Source organism: Phaethon lepturus, unplaced genomic scaffold, assembly GCF_000687285.1.
Source record: "Phaethon lepturus isolate BGI_N335 unplaced genomic scaffold, ASM68728v1 scaffold23307, whole genome shotgun sequence".
Classification (NCBI taxonomy): Eukaryota; Metazoa; Chordata; class Aves; order Phaethontiformes; family Phaethontidae; genus Phaethon; species Phaethon lepturus.
The window spans coordinates 5,147-27,280 of NW_010551561.1; the positions used below are offsets into that span (position 1 = coordinate 5,147).

Genomic DNA, 22,134 nt, shown 5'->3' on the forward strand with positions numbered 1-22,134 from the left:
AAGCAACGCATTGCAAAGTATGCAACGTTTCCAGGCAAATTTCTTTACTATGACATTGTTGCCCATAGGGACTCGACCATGCAAATGATCTGTAGATTTCTAACAGATAAAAGGCTTTCCCCCCCTGTTTCTTTTTCCTAAAATATTAATTTCTGGATTTACAGCTACGTGGTTCAGTTAAGAAAGAAAATGAAGGATGAAGCAGCACACGTCCAAGAAAAGACTTGAAGGAGGATTATGGAAACAATGTACTGAAAGGAAATTATATTGTAATTTCACTCGTCCACTGCACAATTAGGTATTCAGTTTTCAAGGTATGGCTTTCCTTCGTTTCTCTGACACCAGAAGTGTTCAAAACATAACCATCCCTGGAAATTATAGCTGTGCTGTCCTCATACACATTTCACCTACCCACCTTGGCAAGTTCTTTTATGTAAATGACTGTCACCTTATTTTTCAACCTTGATTTCACTAGTGAATAAAGTATTCCTTTTTAAATAAGAGGGGACGAAATGTCTCAAGTAACTCAGTTCCTTTGCAGACCTTGGTGCTCGAGTCTGTTTTCCTTCTCTCTGGACATCATTGCCATCTAGTGTGATGATATTGTGACTGCACTATTTTAGGTACAGAAAAAAGGGTAGAAATGCGGTTATTAGTTACACGATAAGTTAGTAAAGATGCTGACAGCATTGACTGAAAGTACAGTATTGAAACATGAGAGCTAAAATTACAATGGCGCTTAACTGCAGCAGTTATCAGAGAACCATTTCAAAAGCCAGGCAAGTAAAACAGTTGATTTTGCAATCCAGTGTAGAAGACAGCTTTTAACTATGTGACTGAGTTACTGTACTTTTCACCTGCTACATTCAGCTTCTAATTCTGAACGTTAAGTTAAGTTCATTCCTTTAGGACTCTTTTTACCTTTTTTTTTTTTTTTTGTTTATGTTTAAAAGGCCAAAGTTTATGCTCGGTAGGTAAAAAATGTAAGAAAATCCCTAGGGAAAAAGAAGACAAGCATTTGCAAAGATGCAATGGTTCACTTAAAATGAAAAAGGAAAATATATATTCTTTAAAGACAATTAATGCAACACATCACTTTTTGATAAGATATAGCCTTTACGATACAAAACCAAATTATTATTTGCATGACAAGATGAATTTTGGAGCATCAGTTCTCAAGATTCTTTGTCAAATTTTCTGGAACAGTATTACAGTATGGAAAGGAAAAGCATCTAGAAATCCAGATGTATTCACCCCATTCTCCAACTTTTGGCTGGGTTTCATTTTGGCTAAGTTGTGTATTGGTCAGTGCTACCTACAGGCCACAGAAGGCCTCTTTCCTTCCTGCAGTAGGCAGCAGCATCAGTCAGGAAGCTCATTAGACACTTTATTTTGCCCTTATCCCATCCTGACTGCCACACACAGATATGCTAGGATGGCTGCGAATTTCTGGAGGGCATGCCGGCACTGAGGGCAGGCAGACCTCATGCATGACCATCTGCGCCTGACCAAGGAGAGAGGCACTCTTCATGGGAACGTGGTGAGATCAGAAAGCTGGGTCTGAAATTTTCCTCTGTTGTCTCACAGTAAAGACCTCACTCATCAGGGTATAAAATGAGATAGCAAATACTTTCACCTAATCAGCAGCATATAGAAAAAGGGGAGATAATCTCCCAAAATTTGCCTATTTATATTCTTGCTCGTAACCAGACGAGAAAAATTGTTTCGTCATGTTTTTGAGATGCTACAAGTGTTTTCAGTGCATGAGAGAAGACTAGCTTGGTTTCCTATGCACTGGTACGTAGTTAACAGAAGCAATTGGTGCTATGATGAGTCCACCACGATGCATGAGAGCAATTACAGCTGATCAGGTAACTTCAGTTCTGAAGCTGAATCCTCAGCTTTGCAGCCCACCTGCTTCTTTTAACACAAGGTTTTTCAGTTTGGCTTGTCCTCCAAAATTATTTTAAGCGGGGGCATATATTTTGGGGTTTATATTAGGATGAAACTTTGCTGCACAAACTTTTCTTTGCTGATGTCTCTTACAGAAGCATTAGTTAGCAATAGGAAGAATTGTAGGAAGGACAACTGTGTAGGAACATTCACCCCCTGGGAGTCTCTTGCTGCTGCATTGCTAAGGCTTGCTGGAAGAAAATGTGACTTTGCTATGGCTTGGATATAAATAAATAGATAAATAAGTAACTTAAAAAACTGAACCTAAAGAAAAGCTCACAACTTCGTCCATTTACAAAGCATGTGGTATTAAATAACTGTCCCCGCACCTCATGTGTGTGACTTGAAGCCTAGGGGACAATCTGTTTGATGTTGGCAAGTTTTGCAACTGCCTGAAAAGTAATTTGTTTTGAGCTGCCCTATATTGAGTGGCTTCTCTTGAGATTTATTTGTATTCAAATAGCACCAGCGAAGGCACCGCATTTCAGAAATCAGGTCATGTTACAATGTGACCCAAAGGACTGTGGTGGCTCAGACGAATGAGGTGGAGAAACAGGCAGCAGCTGGGAGTTGTCAGAGCCCAACTCATTGAGCATAAACGCAGATTGCTTTTCTTACGGCCTGCAAAGTGGGGATGTGCTATGTTGAAGGCAGCCAAGGGACCATGGCATGGATAAATCTAAATATTTCCTACCGTAACTAAAGTGTTGTGACAGTTTTGATGTGCAAACTCAAAAAAGGGTAGTCACAGGCATAGCGTTAGGAACAAAGTGCAACATACCCCTTTCAGCGTGTAACATAGCATATACATTTCTTCCATTACTAGGTTCGAAGTCTTATTACTCCTGGCAAATAAGAAATGTAACTTGTTGGGAAATACTGTAGAAACTGGGGTTTTCTACAGAAACAAGCAGGCAAAGCGGTTTGAATCTGCTATGTATACACATGGAAATTTTTGCAAGGCTCTGGATAGGATGAATTTTACACTCTGATCTCCTGGTGGACTAGCCTGGAGACTCAAGAGTTAAGTAAGTGCAAGCAACTAAAATATATCTGAGCATGCAGCTGCAGATCTCATAAAGCTTTTATGGATGCCTGTGTCAGTCCCAAGTGAATTGCTTTGACACATCATGGATATACTTGTTTGCACCATTTTTTATATGCTGACTTTGCAAAAGAAAAAGTTGCTTTATTTATTTGTACATCATTGCAATGTTTAAAAAATGACCCTTTAGCTTTCTAGTAAAAATGAGAAACTTGTTGAACTTATGGCAGGGAAAAGGAAATGAGAGGAACAGCTTCAGAACAATGCAAAAACAAGAACAGGACACTGCTTGTTTTTAATAAGCCCACTCATTTGACCATCTGACCACTCCTTTTATGGAGAAAAATGAGTTTTTTCCCATGAATGCTTTTGTGACTGTTCAAAAATAGTCTTCAGTTTTGTCTTGTAAGTCACTTATAAATATCTATTCCAGAATGCAAATCTTTACCAAAAAACCCTCCTCGGAAAAAAGTGTTTTAACTTCTACCACTTTTTTGCTTTGCTTTTGCCATAATTGTGTTAATGTTAATCTGATTATTAAAAAAATAAACACCACCCCAAAATAGTTTTCTAAATATAAATCCAGCAATGCAAGCCCTAGAGATTGCCTGGGCCGGTTATTCCATAGATCTAGGGCTCTTCTCCTTGTTTTTAAGAGGACTTGAGGTTCTCGCCTGCTTTCCTACTGTCCTGTGGTGACATCTTCTGGGCCCTACTCAGACTGCACATTCAGTGACTGATGGAGGACAGCTCAGAAACCCTCCAGTTTCTGGCCATTAAAACTGGACCAAAAAATCTCACTCTTCTGTTTTCCCACAAGGATTATTATCCTCAGAGCTTTCTTGGCTGGCCAAAACCCCACCCAACAAACAAATGCCCACCCTGTTCCCAAGAAGTCACTTGCTTTACTGTTTTTATTCTGCACCATTATTAAGCTGTAGCAAAGGAGGGCTCAGAATTAGGGTCTGCGGTGTAAGTCAGTCACCCCCCAGCTTCCCAATACAATGCATCTTGAACCTTGCTGCTTTTTCCAAAGGCTACTTCAACTTCTAGAATTGGCTATATCCCAAATAAAGCCATTTTTCCGGCAGAACAGGAATGACCTTGCTATGCATTTTCATTGTGGAGCTGATTTGTAGGGGAATCTAAGACAATTATCCCGAGCTTTGGTCTGTACAGTTCTTTCAGGAAGTATGGAGGTCTTCTACTCCCAATGCCTTCACAGCATACCTGAGAGCTGGTCTGACCAAGATGTCTCCTGTCTCACCTCACCTCCCACCTGGTGGTTTGATCTAAGGGTTTGCTTGGTCCTCACATGGATATGTGTTACAGCTGAATGTTGAACAACTGCCCCTCAGAACAAACAAACAGATTTGCCCCAAGACACATTAGCACCCTACCTAGGGAGGCGGATAGACAACAACTCTGCAGATGACCTCAGGACAGCCCCACAGGTCCCCCAGCTCCCCCCCCGAATGCCTAAGTGACTCTAGAAAAAATTGCAGTTCTCCTTCCTCACCTTGAAAAACACTGCCCTCACAATGTCACAGACTCCTCACAGGAGGCTGGGCCCTTCCACTTGTTACACATAGCCTGAAACAGCCACCCGATGGGGTCCTGGGCTGCCTTTGGGCTCAGCCTCTGGGCATGTGCCCCAAGACAAAGCTTTCTGCCCATACAAAGCAGTACTTAAGAGAACTTTGCCAAAAGCCAAGAAAGCTGTTTACTGAGGCTACCTGCCTCCAGGGTCAAGCGGTTGCAGAGTAGGATGTTTTGCAATATAATTTCAGAGTTTAGACCTCTTATTTCCACCATTTTAGTTTACCTGCATCTTTTTGAAAACAGGCGTCTCTGTGTCAGATGAGCTGATCAGTACCTATTCACCCAGCCCTCATCTGTGGTAGCCTCATGGATAATGAGCTGGAACAATGCAAACACGGAGGTGAGGAGTGCAGTGTATTTAACAAGTTAACACACACAACTCTTTCAGCACCTTCTCATTCAATTAAATAAACCTGTAACATGGCAAATAGACTTGACGGTACATAGAAATGTCAACAATAATTTAAAAAGTAGTTCTAAGTGCTGCTGGCTTGAATACAAGTCTTGTCACACAAAAATGATGTGATGTAACCAAATGACAAATTAGTTGTTTCCTGGAGAAGGGAGCATTAGCACAGATAGTGTGGTATTCAGTTCTGTCACAGGGCACTGATTTTATCCCTTTTCCCCCATATCAAGCCAAATAGCATGGGCTGTAAGAAAGGCTGTTGGTCACCTGGAGACTGTATCATGTGTGTCCTTGCACAGAGAAAAGGAGAGACCGAGCTGCTGCTCTGCACTGACCTGCAGTAAATACAGGGTGGTGGAAACAGGTGAAAAAGGCCCCATCCATTTTGCACCTTAGATCTGGCAATCAGTCAAATGTGCACACACACCCCTCCCCCGCCACTTCAGTGCAGGCATACTTAAAATTATGAGGTTTCTATAGCATCACAGACAACTGTCTGGTGTCTCATCTCTGTCTCCCCCCTCCTCCCCCTTCTAAACCCTTTTGCCAATTTTGCATCCAAGCAGATGTAAAATTTTCTGCACTCTGCAGATAAATGAACAAAGCCTTTGGCTGGTTTCTGAGTGCAACCCAACAACTACTTTTTTTTGGGTGGGTTTTTTTTTGTTTGCTTGTTTGTTTTGGGGTGTGTTTTGTTTTTTTTTTTAAACAGGAGGCTGACAAGATGGACAAAGCAAGAAATAACTAGTTATGGCACTCAAATCAGGGAGCCAGATAGGAGAAAGTTACGGCATTATTATATGCCCAACCTGAGCCATTCCATGAAAGGACTTTTACCCATAAAGGGGAAAACATTACTTGTTATAGACCTCCCTCTTTTAGCTGGCCAAGGCAAGCCATGTCTGATGCCCACCCTGTTCCCACAGGAGATTAGGCTGGGCATCCATATGCTCTCCAGGGCCCCTGGGCACAACCAGTCCACTAGAAATCATCCAAACTGCATCTTTCTCCAGGTCACCAGAGCACATCAGACAGAACATCCTCCCCACCCCATCCCAAGTGATAAGTTGTCCTTGGTCCCTGGTGAAGGGAGCGACCAGGGACCCTTATAAGAGTGAGGCGGAGGGGGAAGCCTCACAAACATGTTTGGTGAGTTTGTAGGGTAAAGAGTTTATAGCCCTTAAATACTTCCAGAGGGTCTGTGTGGCCGACCCTTGGAGTGGGGTGGCTGACTATCCTCAGTTTAATAGAAAGGGCACCCTACTTAAAAGCCCAGAATTCTTTGGCCTCATTTTTTGTTTTCTCCTACACTGCAGGAAACAGCTACAGTCAAACTAGATTTTACCCAGAAATACTGCTGTATCAAAGTTGCAGGTTATTGAGTCTCTAAACTATGAATTCTATGCAGAGATAAGAAATGGACACAGGAGCAGCATCTGCTGCAACTGGAAAAAAGAAGGAGGAAAAAAAGAAAAAGAAAAAAAAAAAAGAATATGGTGTGAGCCCTCAAAGGAGAGGGGAAATTCTTCTCATCAGCAGGTAAGATAGCCTAAACACTAATTCAGTCTTAAAAACATGCTACAAAAACTACAGTTCCTTCTCCTTACTGTCTGGAGCTGAATGCAATCTCTGGAGCTGAATGCAGTCACACTTCTGCGGGGGACAGAGTGACCTGCCAGAGCCAGAACCAGACGTATTGCCAAAAAAATCACTGTGTGCTCAAGAAAGCCCTCTGCTTTGCGAGGGAGATGGAGCAACCCACAAAGTACAACTGCCCTGAACAGCTCATTAGTGGGTAAAGTTATTAACACACCCACAGTGGAAGAAAAAAGCAGAAAACACATTATAAGATGAACAACATCCACATGATAATTCGCAGCTTCATGAGCCATCCCACACAGCGCTCAGACTTTTGTACACTTCCATAAAAACAACTTTGAATACATTAGAGAGGAGAAGGAAAGTGACAGTGGCCAGAAGAAGAGATGTTGCATCTTTTCCCAGAAAACCAAGGGGTGAGTTCAGTGCTGACAGCCACAGTGAATAGTTCTGACCTTTTCTAGCACCACTGGGATTTCTGCAAGCACGGACCCACTGAATTGTTTCCTCTCCGCCACTTCAGCTTTTCAGACTTGAGGAAAATCCTGCAAAATGCCACCCTTCTCACCTTTCTCACCCTCCGCACTCACCCCTCCAGTGCTATGTTTTGCAGAAGCTGTGATGAACCCCCCTGTTGACAAGCTGTGAATAAGTGGAAGAAAATCAGTCTCAATGTATTTATTTTCTGGTATTCTAATACCAGTTGCAAAACTCCCCAAGAAGAAGTCAGGGCACACTTTGATTTGTTAATGCTTCTGATCTAATAGAGACCTATACATTTAACATGCAGACCAGAGGGGAAAATTGGACCAGATAAAATCAGTCCTGCCTGTTGCTTTTATGGCATATACCACAAGGGGGACTCTTCTACAACTTTATAGTTGCAGATAATAATTTCAAAGAGAAGGGGAAGGATGAATAAATCAGTTCTGTAGATGAATGTGCGAGAGACCATTTTAGGCTTTAAGTTTTTAAGCCTGCAGGAGCTGTTAATCTGCAAGATTTATTAACAGGTATCAGTTTATGTTTGTGTCCAGCTGCTGTTCTGGCTCCTTGCAGCTCCTGGTTTTATACTGCATGTTGTACATTGCAGCTATCCTTATTAACAGAGGGGAATTTAAGGGACTTTTTTGATCCACTAGATAGAAACTACAAACAAAAAACCTGACCACTCATAGAAACTTCTGATTATATTCCAGGGCTGGGAGAACCCGCTGGGCTGCGGGGGCGGTGCACACAGTGCAGGAGAAGTCAGATGACGGCATAGGTGGAGCGTGGAGAGAAGTCATGAGACAGGTATGGGTGCGGGCTGTGGATTGGGGTTTGGGCAGCAGAGCAGGAGAAGGGAATGCGACACAGAAGAGTGCTGAGAGGGAGGGAAGAGGTGTGCGGCCCAGTGCTGATCGGCTTGAGCCATCCAGGGAGTCATGCCTACCTTAGAGTAACACATCATAAACTGCCAGAAGAGCAAAAGCACGTTTTAAGGTTTCTGCTAGTATGCACATATTTAACTGTGGCTTGCTGTACTTCTTCCTAATACTCACCTACCATGAAAGCTTGGTATTGCATAGCTGCATACATCACTTTCTACCGCAGATACAGCACACATTGTAAGGTTTATGAGCATTTAGAGTTCACTTAAGATGATACACAGAAAATCAAGATTTAAGAACACAAGCTCTGTTCCCTTTAACTTTTAGAAGTGAATATAACAGGATCAATAAATATCACCCTGAATTGTCTGTACGGTGCCTTTCTTAGCTAAAATGCAAAAGAAACCTTGAGTATCTATCTCACTGAAACTCTGTTATTGTGAAACTACATTTAGTGTGAGGCTGTAGGTTTATGGTGAAAGTCACAGAAGATAGCGACTAAAATGAAACTGAGAAATAACTGCCTGTTCAAACAAATTTGTAGGTGACCTCGCAATTGCTTTAAAAGCTTCCCCAAAGAATAGATGTTATCATTCTAATTAGAACTTAATTTTAGTGGGAAAAAACTTGTATTACACAGCTGCCATAATTCTCATTATAAGTGAGCAAATAATTGTTCTTACTCAACTTACTAAATTCCTATTCTATCTTCAAAAAACAAAAGTGAAAGGTTTTTAAGTCTATGGTGAAGGATGGAGCTTGAAATGTTCTGCTAGTCACAGTGTAGCAGTGACGAGCACATTCACATCTCATGGCAGATGTACATAGGCAATGATGACTGGCTCTTTAATGGTTTTTAAGATCTCAGCTGTGTATGACAGTAGGAAGAGAAAGTAACTTGCACCATGAGAGAGGAAAGTATTTGGATTTCTCTCATCTGTCCCTCTGCCACCCACACCACAGTCACATCAGGCATCCCAAGGCCACCAGGACACCCCCAGCGGTCATGGAAGAGCTGGGTGTGTCCTGGCTGGCCATCTGCTTGTGGCCAACCGAATGGGTAACGGATGAATTCTGGTCTTCCTCTGGGGGCCCAGAAGCATTAATTTGCTTCTCACTTTCCTGTACCCAGCTGTCAATTTTCCTGGAGCTTGTGGAAACTTAATTAATTTGGAGACTGCAAAACCTCCTTCAAATTTGGACTAAATTGGTCACTTGGTTCAGAAATTATTCAGAGCAGGAAGGACACTTCAGAGCAGGAAGGTGGGTGGACACTGCAGTCACATAAGTGTTGTTTAGGAAATCAAACGGAAAACAAAAGAGTAACAAGAACATTAGAAAAAAAGAGGTCTTCAAATCTTAGGAGAGCTAATTAGTACCTCACAACTGTTGGAGGAGTAATTGTTGATGGACTAATTTTGACCAGGCATCTGGGAAAGTACTGGTTATACATGCACATTGCTGTAGTCGTGCTGCAGTGTAGAGGGTGAGCACTTCCCCCAAGATACAGGCATGACTACAGATAATAGGGCTTGCTCTTTGACGAATATAAAGAGCACAGTCAAATCTGTAAAATACCCAATCACTGAGAAAAAAAACTTGAATTCCTGAAAGTAAGGGCAATCAGCAGCAGCTACTTGAAATACTTGGCCAGACTTCAGATGCCTGTGCCACGTCACAAAACCCAAAGCTTTTTAATGTAATCTGGCAAGTTTAAGGTCAGTGGAAAGCTGATGTGTAACGCAGAAGGCACCACAGAACCACGTCTTAGAAGTGATGAAGCAGGAAGTCAGTAGAAAAGATACTATACTACAACCTAACTCTGAAGGTTTTTATGGGAGGAAATAAGAACAGGTTTGGGCACTGAAGGAGAAGCAACAGTAGTGATCGTGATACAAGAGTGTTTTTTCAGTCTGCCTTTGGAATTTAAAGTTAAGGAGAAGCGCTACTGTAAGAAATCTTTTTGTTCGGTTGGTTTTGGAGATTTCAGTGATCCTATAAAATCAAAACTAACTCTCCTTTCTCTGGATTCAGCTAGAAAGGTTCTGGAAATGTGTTGTTGACTGTAAAACTTAAAAACTTTCTTTCCTATACTTTTTTCAAAAGATAAATCTGCAACATTTATTATAACATAGAGTAGGAAAGAGAACAAATCCACTCCGTCTGGTTTCCAAATCATTAAATTCACAGGCTAAAACTAGCATTGTTAACGCAATAGTCTGTACGAGTAGGGTCATCAGCAGAATGCTTGCTCAGGCTGAACTTTTAGCAAGAGTATGGTGCTTAAAAAGGAAAAAAAAAAATCAAACTACATTATAGTGTATGTATTTTTACAAGAAATTCATTAGCCTATGTAAGCAAAGTCACTTGCAGGAGCACATGAGGCTTTTGCTTCCAATCTCGACAACTTTTGTTGCCTCAGTTTTTCCCCACTTGGTTTGGGGATTGTATTTTCCTCTTCAGTTCGGCCACACAGAGCTGTGTGTATTCAGCTGTTAAAGAGATCTACCCAACACTGCCTACCTGACCAGGTATGTATGTATTTATGTATGTATCATTTATGTATAAGTATAACCTTTCCTAGAAAGATGGAGAGGGATTAAACACCAGCTAAACTCACACATTACTGCTGGACTGCTAGGAACGTCTCATTCGTATTGCATTGTTCAAATATAAGTAAATGCTACTGTCAATGCAACAACACAGAATACCTCTCCACTAAATGCTATTTCACTCCATATTATGGAATATATTGAAAAAAAACCCCACACACAAACCAACAAACCCAACGCAAACAAAACCAAAGAAACCAGTAGTTTTGGATAGTCAAATGCCACAATGATACTAAAGTACTCCAGAGCAACCTCACAGAACTGAATGAGTGGGCAAAAAAAGGGAGGTAGGTGACTTTCAGCAGAGATAAATGCAAGGAAATGCATATAAGGAAAGATAATCTAAACACTACCTGCAAGATGCTGAACCCTGAACTGATAAGGACAACTATAGGCGGAGCTCCTGGAGTCATCACTGACAGTTCTCAGAAATCAGGGCACAGCCCAACATGTATCAGTAACCAAAAATAGTCAAAATAATTGGGCATCATCAGACAGGTCATGGCAGAGGTGGCATTTTGCTACTTCATATTTGCATGAAACAAGAAAGAAGCTAGGAAAAGACAAGCACTCCTTCCATGCAAATCCTGCTGCAGAAGTTGCTTGCAAAAAAACAGAAAACTGCCTTGGATGGTGAACCTTCCTTGTAAAGACACCTTTCACTGAAAAGGCAGCTTGTTTATCTAACGTGTGCTGTAGCCAGGCTGCTTTACTAGCACTAACCAGTATTTCTGTGTCCCAGTTCTGGCATTCAACACAGATGATCTGCTTTTAAATCTGCCTTTATAGAAGCAGCACTGAATCAATGCCCAGAAACCAACCTGCCAAAAGGGAAATGTGGAAACAGGAGTGGGACCTACAGCGGGGAATCAAGTCTAAGGAGTTACATTTTTACGCTTAAAGGGAATATGGCCTTAAGCCCTGAATTCTGCAATACAGAACTAATATGGCTCAAGCTAGCTATGCATGAAAAAGACCAGATGTGAATAGCTTCCACAAGGAGCTTACTATAAAAAAAGCACTTCAAACCAAGTCCCATGTTACAGTGTTTCTTGCAGTTATTTCAGTGCATTCATAAAGGTAGTCTCCTTTTATAAATCCATGTAGCATTTTGCTGCTTGAATAAAAGGAAGAGTCCATACTCCAGTAGTTATAAACCTTTTCATTTATTATTAAAGCTTGTAAAATTTGTATCAGTAATAAGAGCCGAGGCCACATTCTCATATGAAATGACCTCACAGAAGTCCCCTTTGCTAAGGCTATGTAAGAATTGGTTTGTCCCTGGGTGGTCTGTTCTTCTGTGCTTTCTTCAGGACACCCACTCCCTCATTTTTTAAATGCAACTAGAAACCCACGTTTCAGCAGCAACAACAAGCATTGGAGGAATATTTTTGATTAGTCCCTAAAACATCCCTCTTCGTGGAGGACGCAGTCCCGTAACACGCTTGCCATCAGATGGAATTCATGTTACTGCAGTGCAGAAGGGTTTCCGATATGGAGGCATGGTCACCATGCATGTCCGCTGAGCATCTTTTGATTTTAACATCAGTCATCCTCAGAAACTGCAGTGCCACGGCAGCTACTGCATTTCAAAGACTTTATCATTTTAACAGCCTGCCCCTAATTGACTCAGCCAGAAAAGATCAAGTCTGAAGTATTGGTGATGTTTTCTTGTTAACCTCCAATAGCTAATTACTGCTTAAGCCAGCCTTTCATTTTCCTATACATCCATACATAGGTGTATAATGCAAACAATGCAGCTCAACAGCTATCAGAGATCTCTTGGATGATGGACAAAAAAAAGAAAGAAAAATGAGCAGTTAGCAAGAGGCAAGAGAAGGTGTGTATGCTGTTTGGAGAAGAAGATATGAAGGATGGGAATTGAGGGTGCCAAGGTCCTGGTAACCTATACTCCCTCTGCAAAAGGAATCACTACATTCCCAGTGATCTGTAGCGAAACCAAGACTAAGGCTCAGCAGGCAAGTTGTACTTGGGCACTTACCCTAGCTAGATGCCTGCAACAAGCTTGGCCCTTAACTGCTATAGTATACCACCAGAACACAGTCCCAGCACATGCTAAACATATTCAGTGCAAGTTTATGTAATTCTTGGAGATGTTTGATTTTAATCAGCAAATGAACACCCTTTTTTTTTTGGCCAAAGCAGGAATCTTTCTCACGGAGGACTTAAGGTTGACACTATCCTTTCAGAGCCTATCATCTGCAACGTTATGTGACTAACCTACCCCAGGCCTTAAATATCAAGACCATACTCCTTCCGCCCTTTTTAAAAAAAAAAAAAAAACTTCACAAGCAGTCTACAGATCATCAAAAGAAGGTCTAAAATTTGGAAAAGGTACACCTGTCCAGCTGTAGCAGCCACAGTTTTGCACTTAACTTGTGCTCAGAGTACTGCCAACAGTGGGGTGGTGTGCTTACGTACCAGCCAAGTCCCTGCTCTTAAGTGGCCCTTAGGAGGACTGTAGTTCCAGCTGCTGTCTTGTATGATTTATTAGATTTTATTGACCCAAACTTGTAACAATAGAGTGCATTTTATTTCTCATGCAACATGTCAGGTGAATGGATGCTGGGAAGGAAGCACAAGAAATCAAGGTGACATGCTGCAGTAGCAGCAGATGGGGTGTTTCATTGTACTTGCAACCTGTTACCTTGTTTTTAAACTTCAGAAGCTTTGCTGTCTGGTTTTTTAATACTTTTTCCCTTTAGTGACTACATCTTCATTAGTTTGAGGATATGGAGGTCATCAGGAAGGCTGGAAAGCTGCGTCATAAACAGAGCAGCTGCTGAAATCAATGTGACTTTTCTGCTTGCCTTTGTGGAGACTACAGCTGAGCACTTTGCCTCCTGCTAACCCAAACTCATTTGGCACAAGGAGCTTTTTAGCTGTGTTACCTTCACAGTGGCACAAGAAACATGCTCCAGCTTCAATGGGAGCGACGCCTCACACCTGTGTGCACAGGGCAGCACGCAGGCAGCTCTGGGTCTCTGTTCCAGTCACAGCCACAGCATGTATCCAGCAAGTGGGACCAGGAGGGAGAGGTGCTGCACCGCCACGGAGTGCTTGCTGCTGCAGCGTCATCCTGCTGTGCACTCCAGTACTGCAGCAGCCACACTGGCCCTGATTTGTGAGCTGTCAGTGTCTGGCGGTCACGGTATTGCATAGTGATAATGAGTGCTGCACGTTTCATCATTTCGCTTTCTCCCTCTTCCTGGCCCCTTTAAGATATAGTCAATTTTTTAATCAGAATTTCCATCTTTCATTTACAGTAGTCTCTCATTAGCCATCAGCTTGTTTTAACAGGAAGATCTATTTCATCTAATAGTCTATGTCCTAGCTATACATTTATAGATGGAGACAGATGATGGACCGGTGGGTGCACATGTGTGTGCAGATACACACGCGTACGTGCGCAAAGAGAGCCAGGCCCCTCCAAGCAAACAAGGGCATGGCTATTCTGTAAGTCCAGAAAAAAAGGGACTGTAATTTGTCATCTTGGCAGGATAATTAAGCCAGGGCACCACAACGCCCAGCATGGCTGTACTCTGGCACTCGTGCTAGACCGGGCCTCTCTCCATGCACTGTGCAGAGTGCCGTCTCTCCCGCCCTTGCTCACCTTTTATAAGGAAGTGAAGGAGCCAGTGGCTGAGCCAAGCGTGGCTTCTGAACGTGAGATCTGGGAGCATCACTTCTGTTCCTTTCCTGTGCTTCTGATTCACTTGGCCTTAACAATCCTATCCACAACCAGTGTTCCACATAGTGAAGGTCTTTCAAGGTGCCTACAGGCCACTTTGTGCCCTGATGTCTACTCTGAATTCGCATCCTCATACTTCATTTATTTATGCATATTGAGAGTGCAACTATGCAGATTTTTAATTCTGCAAGGGAGAAACATGTATCAGTAAATTAAACTGATGGGAGCGACAAATATTTGCTATTCTTACTTGGCTCGATGATGGTATTAAGTTTTGTAGTTTACTGCATTCTTATACTTTGTGTTCCTCATTTAAACAGTGGTGATTAATCAGCATTCACCATTTTGTTTACCCCCTCTTCCTACGACTAGCATACTGTGGTAGCTTTTTGTAACACTAAATCACGGCAGACCCTGCTTAATATTTTATATATTTAAAAATTGCACTTTTCTTTTTTCATTAAAACAGCCTCTTACCAGCATTTCTGAGATAACAAGTTAGAACAAAATAGCTTTTTGTGAATGCTGTTAGAGAGATGCCGTCTAGGTATAATTTCTAAAATGTAATACATTAAAAAATAATAAACTTTCTACCTGTGAAAAATTAATCAGATTAAATAATGACCTTAATGGAATTTCCCTTGATGACCTTAATTGAGGAAATAAGAAATTCTTTCTTAGATACTAAAAATAATCATGGCAAAGTAGAGTTTCTCTAAACTCTCCTGTTGGCCTTCAACACAGGCATTGAGGAGAATCTAAAGCATTACCTCGGTGAGTAGCAGCTAAACCACAGCAGTGCTGAACACAGGAGTTTTGCCATGTTTTCTCACAAAAACCAGTGACCCACTGTTAAATTGCAGCGGAGTGTGGCTGGGAACCACTAATTATATCCCATAGTACATAACTTGCCAGTAGCTCCACAGGAAGAGCTTAGTCTGCCAAACGGGAGCATGTTACACAACACAGTGCTTGTGAGAGGTTGGGCTTGACTCTCACACCAGTGAAAGACCACCAGCTCCATCCCACATGACTGGTGGCAAATTACTGTGCTGCAGGGAGCACATCTATGAGCCACCTGGCTGTTGAGTGCAAACTCTTACAATACCACTGTCCTCCGAAATGGAAGCTTGCCTCATTTATATGCCTCAAAAGCAAATAGATAATCGATGGGCAGCCAGAGAGGTGATGCACGTGCATACTGCAAATCTAACTGCTGAGGAGAACCAACGACGGATTTCACCAATGAGCCCTTAACTGTCTGCCTCCGCAAAACTGTCGTAAAACACGGCTTTGTGGTGTTCTCAATATAAAGGCTTATGTTCTCCCTAAACTCTTGAAACAAAACTAAGCCTCCCTCCAGCATAACACAACATTCAGTTCTGCACCAAAGCTGCCCTTCTCTGTAAGCATCCTGTCCCTGGCTACCCGAAAATCTCCCAAAAAGCCTCTGACTGGACTTCTGTAGCATACACAGGGGTGCCAGGAACCCCTCCCCTGGGAACAGGCACTCTGCAAAGTTTCTGATAACTGCTGCAATGAGGTAAGCCCCCTACCTGCCCTCACCTTTGACTTTGCCAGGTACCATGTCCACAGTCTTCTGGGAGTAGAGAATGAAATCTTGAGTAGTATACACTAAAAAAGGCTAATTTTACCTTTGTTGCCTTAAAAAGGCGATGTTTTCTATCTTTAAGCATTTCAGCAGAGCTTGGAGGGTGAAGAGAAGGATTTTTAATAGTTTGACACAGGATCTTGTCCTTGCTCTTTCAAGAACTGCAAAAGAGCCACTTCTGTGGTACAGACACTGTCCCTTCCCCAAACACACTTGAATACAGCGCAACCAACTTACCAGCTGTTACCCACTCCAAGCAAGGTCAGCCTGCCCAGAGGTAGAGTTTCAATGGGACCTCCTGAAAGCCCATTACCAGTTAAAATCTAGCATGGCAACTCCAAGGGCCTCTACGCTTCTGCCCACAGCACCCTGGTGGATTTGCTGCCCGAGCAGCTCTACGTGGTTCCCCAGCTCTCTGTGGAAGCTGCTGCTCCTTGCCAGGTTAATTAAGCCTCCTCGTGCGAGAACCACTTACTACTTCCAAGTAGCCCTCTCCACACAACCGGGATCGGAAGCTTGCATCCCCTTCTGCTGACTTCCAGCACGGGCTCCCCATCCTTGCTCGCCCCATGCTGGCTGCTTAGACAGAGACAAATGGCAGCAATTCCTGAATGCCACGGCCACCTATATGGCATCCATATGGGGACAAGCAAGCACTCCTTGGAATGCTGCAACTCATTCTGGGTATGACATCGCGGATGGCTGTTGCTTAACAACATGAAAACAGTTTGCAGGGTTGGCGTTGCTTGCTAAAGGAACAGTATAATTTTACTGTGTATTGGTGAAGAGCAACAATCAGTGCCAGAAAGAGGAACTGCGCTCCAGCCGTCCAGGCTGGTGGCACCCTGAAAGCTTCGGTTTTGTTACGCTATGAATGAATTACCCGCTTCTGCTCATGTTGTTGCCACACTAGTGATCCAGGTCTGTGCTACAGCTTTATCATTTGATCAGGTGGGCTTAGTGCTCCTAGTTCGAACAGTGAAATTACTGAAACTTTCTTCTTCCAGTAACAAAGAAAAAAGGTAATATTCCTCAGTACTCATCTAATGGGCTTTTGAGAACTAGTTGCCTTCAAAATTCATTTGATAAACTGCACCGTTCTTCGGGCTTATCAAACCTTGTGGTTTATCAATACGTTGTAATAGATGCAAGTCCTTCTCAGACTGTAACAATGAGACAGTCAATGGTAATTTAAAGTTACCATTTCTGCATGCAGCATTTGAAAGGGCAGCAAGCAAGCGTGTGCTAAGCAGGGGAAAGCTGCTGCCCTTTTTATTTCTGGCTAGCTGTGTGTCTTTGCACAGCCAAGAACTAGGGCTTGATGAGAAAGCATTCAAATGTATACCCCCATTTGCAGCACAATTATAAATCTTACAAGGCAAGATGCATTTATCACCATCCACCGGCTTTAAAATATACTTACTTGTAAAGCTTTGAGTTACAACTGACATTTGCTAAAGGCAAACATGTAAAAAGGAGAAGCCACTTCCCAACCATGGAGATCATCACACGTAAGCAACCTGGGGATGTCCACCACAAGAAGCCAGAAGCACCGTGGCTGTGACCCATCAGAGACTTTTAAATAATCAAGCTGTATTCCCTTAGGAGTGCGTGGCACTTTCCAGACAGCACTTTCGTGGTTGTGACTGGCCCAAAATACCGTGCTCCCACTACCCGTTTTTCCACCATATAAGCTGAAATTTGTGTCAGAGAGTGCTGCTGTTCTCCCACTCCTAAAAATGCAGGGGTTTTCCCCTATCTCTTTTCCATTTTGCTGACTGTGCAAGTTTTCCCGCCACATAACCAGATTCTGGAAGGATTCAACCCGGCATGGTGGGATGCTGCGTGACTGCGCCGTGACGTCACTCCGCCATCAGAAAGCACACCAAGACAGACACGCACACACCACCCACCACGACCGCGCTGTCCTTTCCCCAACACCAGCTCAGGCAAAATCCTGGGTGCAAAGACTACCTACCATTAATGCGTAAATATCTTAAACTTCCTAACAGGTCCCCAGTAGATCTGCAGGCTTGCTCATAGGACTATATACTTAAACAAAGGAGAAAACAAAAAAAGGTTTCTATTTTTCTCCTGACATTCCTTGCTCTGCCTCACAGTGGGTATTCCACTGCCCTTCTACAGCCATGCAGTTGGTCATTTGCAGCTTGCTTGCACTGAAAATGCAGCAGATGCCATACTAAACCACAAAACTATCAGTGTCTGCTTGGTGGAGTGTACAAATTAAATCCATGTCAGGAGCAATGATTATCACCTTGATCGGTCAGCCAGTGAGCAGTTCTGCCACCCAGAGGAAAATGCTCGTGCCTTGTATCAGCTTTACAGAATTCAGTGGTTAAGTAGCTGTAAATTATATCCCAAGACTCAGATATGTTATTCTACTTACTGTATCCACCAAAGCCATGCTAATACTTCACTTCCCAAAGTGACCTCTTTTTTAGTGTATCAGACTGTATCCTGTTATTGCTGTTGGTTCTGGCACCCACTGCCTGCTCACAGTCTAAAATCTGTATTAATTTGCAGTATGGCATCCCCAGAAAACAAAGATTCAAATGCTGTATTGATTTACAGTATTATATCCACAGAAAATAAAAAAGAAAAAAAATAAAACCCCCCATCTTCTGCACCTTTGAAAGATTTCATGAAGCCCTCTCTTTGCCAACAGTATTCAAGATTCTGAAAGTCACTACAAGTTTAGCTGAAATCGAGCTAAGTTTAGATAAACCCCACCCATTGCTGAAAAGGTGACATTTCTTATGCTCTTTGCATTGAGGCAGCACAAAGGAGACAGCATGGACAGGTATTGCCTTTGGTAAGCATGCCCAGCTCTACTGACCACCAGTGTTAGGCCTGACAGTCCTTCACAGAGCTGGAGCTAAAGCTGCTATAGCTGTGAGTCTCCAGAAAAAGAATCAACTTTTTTTCCCCCCCCTCAGAAAACTGAGAGAAACTGGGAGAATATGTTTCTCAAAAAAGCATGTGATCTTATCAAAGTATTTAGTAAGAACCAAACTGACAGATCTTGCAATAAAAATGATGTAGTGAAATAACAACAGTATCTTAAACAGGATTAAAAAATAACATTTTACTAGTTATTTCAAAGAATAGATTTTTTCTTCCATCATTCTCATTTATATGTTCAGACTCTAGCTAAACTCCAAACAGCTAGTGTTAGTTAGGTACCAAGTGCAAATACGCCAAGATAAAAGAGTTAGGAGAAAGAAATACCTGGTCTTTTTTTTTTTTCCCCTTACCTGGCAGGCTACATTGCATGTCTCATACCTAAAAACAAGTACCATCTCTCAAAATATTTGGTCAGAAACCTCAGCTTGAAAAGGAGGTATTTGATAGAAATGTCACATTTACATCAGTATAACATGCAAACAGCTTCTGAAGACAAACATGAAGAGGAATCTCGTGGAGGAGAACCTGTGCAAGGGGAAAACAAACGCAATCACAGTAGCAGAAGTCCATTTACTGCCAGAGCAAAACCAACAGCCGTTGTCATCCGGTAGCGTGGTGAAACTTCAACTATAGCAATGGGGAAAGAATGATGATGCCAGTCATTTCCTTACTAATTGCACGCCTTTATCTGTTGACTATTCCTATCTTTCGAGAGGTATCCAGATTGTTCTCACAACTAGTTTGATCTTATCCTGAAAAAGAAGTTTGCGTAATACAACAGGACACTTTTCTCATGTGACTATATATCTTTTTTTTTTTCTTTCCTATATCACATTGGAGAAGAACACTGTGCTCTGTATTGCTAATGTCTTTTAGGTATTGGTGACTATGAACAGTGGCAATTCTCAGCTCCTTATTCCAGTTGTAACACAACACACGCACTACTTTGAGGTACAAACAAATTACAAGCAGGTGCCAAAATTTACGTAGTGTGTTTTGCAAGTAATGCTTACTTTAAAAGTTTTTGAAACAATTCTGTGTGTGCGTTCTGACACCCTTTGCCCTTCACAGATCTGTTTATGCATATTAGCCTCGTAAAATATTCCCTTTTTATCCTCTTCACCATCATCCATTTGTCTTTTCAGCAGCTTTATGTTCAACACTATTGGAATGGAATAGTGATTGTACCGTTTAACCCAACAGCTAGCTGGGCTTGAAAATATATTCATCCCCTTCCTATTAATTACTCTTTAATTCCTATTTCTGCTACACAGACTCGTGTATCATCCTGGTTTATTTTGGAGGAACATAGCCATAGGATGACAATTATTGATGGAGCATAAAAGAACTAAAGACCGTATAAAGAAGAAGACAGACCTGATGTGGGAAGAGATGAAAAGATGAAAAATGGACTAGAGAAGAAAATTGGAATGAGCTAATTTACAAAAGAAAATGAACAAACCGCGGCCAGGTAACTCCAAATAAGATTAATTGCTACACGTTTCCTTCCTCTTTGCAACTTTTATCTTATTTAATCTTCTATTCCACTTTTCTATGTAGCAGTGCTATACTCTTATAAACTCCGATTCCACTCTTCCGTAAGGTTGCTAGCTGGGTGTTGAGTGAGATCCTCTGTTCGCATTAACTGGTACATCACTATCGACCTTTGGTATTGTTACTCAAATTTAAGCCAGCCGAGGATTTGCTCCATTGACTTTCATGGATTTATTTTTAATTCATTACTCTGAGTTCAGAATAAAGAGCTCTGGATATAAATCTTGAACATAAATAGACAATTTCCAAATCTAAACAGTATAGCCACAAGTACCATACAGAAAAACAAGCTAGGCATGTATAGAAGTGTCTGAAAAGTTAACCAAATGTTGCTGTGGATTTATTAGTAGTTTACTGTTTATTAAACAATAAATCAAGATCCCGAAAACCTGATTAATTTAAATGAAGTATTGTTTAGTGAAATGGGAGCCTGTCAAAATAGTTGTTGGGGAGGACAATTAATTGGTACAAATGTGAGTGCAAATTTTGTTTTTAAACTTTAAAGCGTGTTGTTTGTAGTATACAACGTATGTGCACAATACAAATTTCATACATTTTCCTCAGTGACAATAAAAAGCGCAGTTTATTATAAACTGAAGTAAAAATTAAAATAAAAAATAAAATAAAATCACAGTTTTGTCATTGGTATGTGAAGGTTGTTCCAAGGGCCCATCCAGAGCTCCTCTTCATCTGACTGTGTGTGTTCACTGTGCGACTCCAAGGGCTCTTTGACATCCTCGTTATCAAGAACCGATTCTTGCTCTTCTGTGCTTTTCATTTTGGAGCCTCCTGGCTTCGTTACTATATTTTCAGCCCCTATAGTAGAGGAAGCAAATGAGACACTGCAAGGTCTTGTGTTCATTTTATCACTAGAAGACGGTCCCTTTGACAACGTGTTCAGTGGGACACTCTCCTCATGTGTCACTGCAAGCTTGTCCAGTTTCTTGAATTGTTTCCCCAGCCTCACTGGAGATGTGACTTTTAAATTATTACCAAGGCAAACACGACGGGTTCTGACAACAGAGCCATTCTGTGCAATGTAGATGTTACCGTTGATGTTGTTTTGAATATTCGGGTTACTAATACGATTCCTCTGGCTGGAATCGGGAGCGCTGTCTTCTCCAGTGGAGCTGGTCTCATACTCTGGGTCGACTATCAGCTTGATCCTTTTCTTTCTGGCCCACTGTTTGACAATAAATAGAAATGTCGTTAAATCTCGGCACTATTTCTTACATTTTCCTGTCCTTTTTCTACCTGTTATTTCTCGTCTTTTATCTAGACACCCATCTGAATTTTTATTAACTTGGTCTTTTGTATCCTTCCTCTTAGGGTATACACAGATATTTCTTAATTGTTTTGATTACCACTGTGTGCCCTGTCATATATACCCAATGCTTGAACAGGCCAACAATTCTTTGTACTAAGAAGTTGTAAGACAGATAAATTCCTTTTAGTTCATGAACTTGCATAATGTGAGTCAGATGAGAGTGTATAAAACCTGTGATGTTTTTCTTCAGGTTTGGAACATAGTGACAAATTTGTTTTGTTTTGGGTTTTTTGGTGGGTTTTTTTGGTTGGTTTTGTGTTTTTTCGTTTTTGTTTTTTTCTAAAGATTCACTCAGCTGTGCTCCTGTTAAGTCGAAGTGCACTTTCTTTGGTGAATCCTGAGAATGGAGACGTTACTTTCTGAAAGGAAACTTCTGTAAATCACGATATTGGTAAGCCAATATTTTGACAA

The 22,134-nt window shown here is 41.8% G+C and overlaps 1 protein-coding gene across 1 annotated transcript in view; it reads right to left on the minus strand.

Moving 5' to 3' along the window:
• Window positions 1–20,560: 20,560 nt before the first annotated feature.
• LOC104623775 (protocadherin-15-like) overlaps window positions 20,561–22,134 on the minus strand; it is a 127,145-nt gene continuing 125,571 nt past the window's right edge. Inside the window, exon 18 of the mRNA XM_010290960.1 lies at window positions 20,561–21,579. Within this exon, the coding sequence (XP_010289262.1) occupies window positions 21,025–21,579 (555 nt within the window). The 3' untranslated portion in view covers window positions 20,561–21,024. The remainder of the gene's footprint in view (window positions 21,580–22,134) is intronic.